We start from the raw sequence: 2,505 nt of genomic DNA on the forward strand, positions 1-2,505 counted from the left end.
TTTACTTCCCCCCCCCCCGTGATTATATGGCTGTAAGGTACAATCTTCCACAACATATCCTAAATAAAGACATGTAAACAAAATATCCAAGACTATCAACTTGGCACTAGTTTGAAGTGTTTATACCAAGTAGATAAAAGATATTGGGAGGGTTGGGAATGCGCGGAAGAGAAAAATCCATAAAGGATACTGTCCCATACTAAATTCCCAACTTGAGAAAGTCTGTGTTGCATTTTTAACATGGTGCCTGTTTGCAACATAGAGCAGCATTACAATATTCACCTCCGTGGGAATCAGCAGTGAAAGAACACACCTGGGAAAAGGTTGCTGCCTAGTCAGGCACAGAAGGAGGGCTCGTGGGGTAAGATCTGTGAGTGTTACACTGCAACACTTCTACACCAGTTGTCTTTAACTAGCCAATAATCCGTTCTTGAACATAAAAATGAGCATTTAGTACAGCCAGGCTGACATTCACATAACTCACAAGGTCAAATTTTCATTAATATAAGCAGCACAGCAATTAAAATCAATAAAGGAAATAAAAACCAACACTGCAAAGAAGTTATTTGCCTACCTGGTCATCATCATAATTAGGATCCTTAATATCTACTTCTTCCACATCATACACTTGACCTGGTGTTCCCCAAACTCCTTTACCACCTGCTCCACCTGGCAAAATACGGGACAGTAAGCAAGGACCGCCAGTTTACAAAGAATACTTCTGAGTTCAACCCAACATTCTTTCACTTAAGAATGATTTATCACTGCTTGTGCCCACCTCCTGACTCTAATGATACATATGGAAAAGGGTGTGTTTGTATGACATGTTCCCACTTTAGCAACCAGTCTCTTCATCGCCTTCCAGTAAGATAATAGCAGCAGTATGGAACTGCACAAGAATTACTGAAGGTTGAAACAACTGTACTTTCAAATATAACCATGCTTTCAGTTTGCATTAGTAACATGCCTGTGAACCACCAACAGTTCAAATTTGTGTATTAAATTTGCTAATAAAAGGTACTTACCTTAAAGACAGAAGTTAATTTATGATACACATATAAAATTTTCTGTTAAGAATGCCACCCACTGTTAGCTCCTATTGCCACCTACTATCTAACATGAAGAACCAAATGCCTGCACAGAAACTGTGGCTTATGACAGTAATTCCCAGTGGAAAAAAAATTACTATGTTTTGGACAGAATCTTTATCACGCTACTCTCTTCACTAAGCTACACCAACCTTTCTTTGGTAGACCCCTTCCCTTTCCAGACCGGGATCGCCTGTCCAGGAGTTTCCCCTTTGGGCTTGTTGGTACAACAACTCCAATCTTCAGTGTCTCTCCATTGTCACTAACAGAGTCTCCTCTCCCAGAATCTCTAGAAGAATTTTTCCTCAACCGTCTCTTTGCTTTAGCATTTATTTTGGCTTCAGTAATTGAAGTTGCAGGAATCCAATTTCCATTGATTTCAGTCTTTCGTTCCTCAGACCCACCATTTTCTTCATCACCGGAAAATGGAGCATCACTTAGATTCTCAAGTTCTTAAAAAGGAGACAGAGAAAAAAAAGTTATTGTTTTAAACAGTTTTATGTTAAAATACCAAAACACGTTGCATTTAAAAAGGATTACAACATTAAATAGAACTCTTATTTCCAACAGTGTTGAGGCAAACGATGTTGGCTTTAGAATATGCCTACACATCACAGTAATAAGGAGTTCCTTATTCCCCTGCACGAACTATCCACAACCTAAACAGAGCATATGTCAAGAGTTGGAAAGCAAATGAATAAATCATTTATAAACAGGTAAACCACAGAACACCCCACCCTTGTTAAACAAAAACTATCAGAACTCCTCAGTGCGTAAGATCTAAGGGCCCAGTTCTCACTCCACCCACTCATCTCTTGATTTAGAAAAAAACAAAACTGCCAATACAGTTAAATTCTGTAAGAACTCACTAATGTTAACAGACTAGTCACCAAAGTGAAATTAATTTCCTAAATCATCAACCAACATTCCCCTCATTCAAGGAATTTCAAACAGCTCACCAGCTGGAAAAGCAATGATTTAGGCTTACAAGAGTACAAAAACAATATCACTTATTTTTTGTTTTTTTAAAGTTGGGGGGGGGTGGGGGAGGAACCTGTTTAATACAAAGCCTGGGGAGTTTGGTAACGAAGACTCATAGAATAAAGTCTTTTGAAACAGTATGATTTCTCTTCCTCTCTATGGATTGCCCCTCACTGTGGCTTCTGTCAAGACTGTTTTGAAAATGGCCATGGTTTATTCCCCAGCACAATCATATACATATATACATATAGGTAACTAGCTTTGTTTCATACCCAACAAAAAAACCCTCTCAACTTAAGGATCTGTAAACGTCTGAGCACTGAGAAGCGCAATGATTTCACTCTTTTGGGAAATGAATGCACATTTAAAAATTTGGATCTAAAGTCTTTTATTTCACAAAGTTAGGGTGTCCCCCACCTGAGCTGTATGGTTCAGC

General features: G+C 38.7%; 1 protein-coding gene across 1 annotated transcript in view; it reads right to left on the bottom strand.

Moving 5' to 3' along the window:
• PDCD4 (programmed cell death 4 (neoplastic transformation inhibitor)) overlaps positions 1-2,505 on the bottom strand; it is a 16,681-nt gene that overhangs the window by 9,337 nt on the left and 4,839 nt on the right. Inside the window, exons 4-5 of the mRNA XM_009325956.1 lie at positions 1,241-1,540; positions 575-669 (exon numbers count right to left, since the gene is read on the bottom strand). Of these exons, the coding sequence (XP_009324231.1) occupies positions 575-669; positions 1,241-1,540 (395 nt within the window). The remainder of the gene's footprint in view (positions 1-574; positions 670-1,240; positions 1,541-2,505) is intronic.

The sequence above is a fragment of the Pygoscelis adeliae genome, unplaced genomic scaffold (assembly GCF_000699105.1).
Source record: "Pygoscelis adeliae isolate BGI_AS28 unplaced genomic scaffold, ASM69910v1 Scaffold4, whole genome shotgun sequence".
Taxonomy (NCBI): Eukaryota; Metazoa; Chordata; class Aves; order Sphenisciformes; family Spheniscidae; genus Pygoscelis; species Pygoscelis adeliae.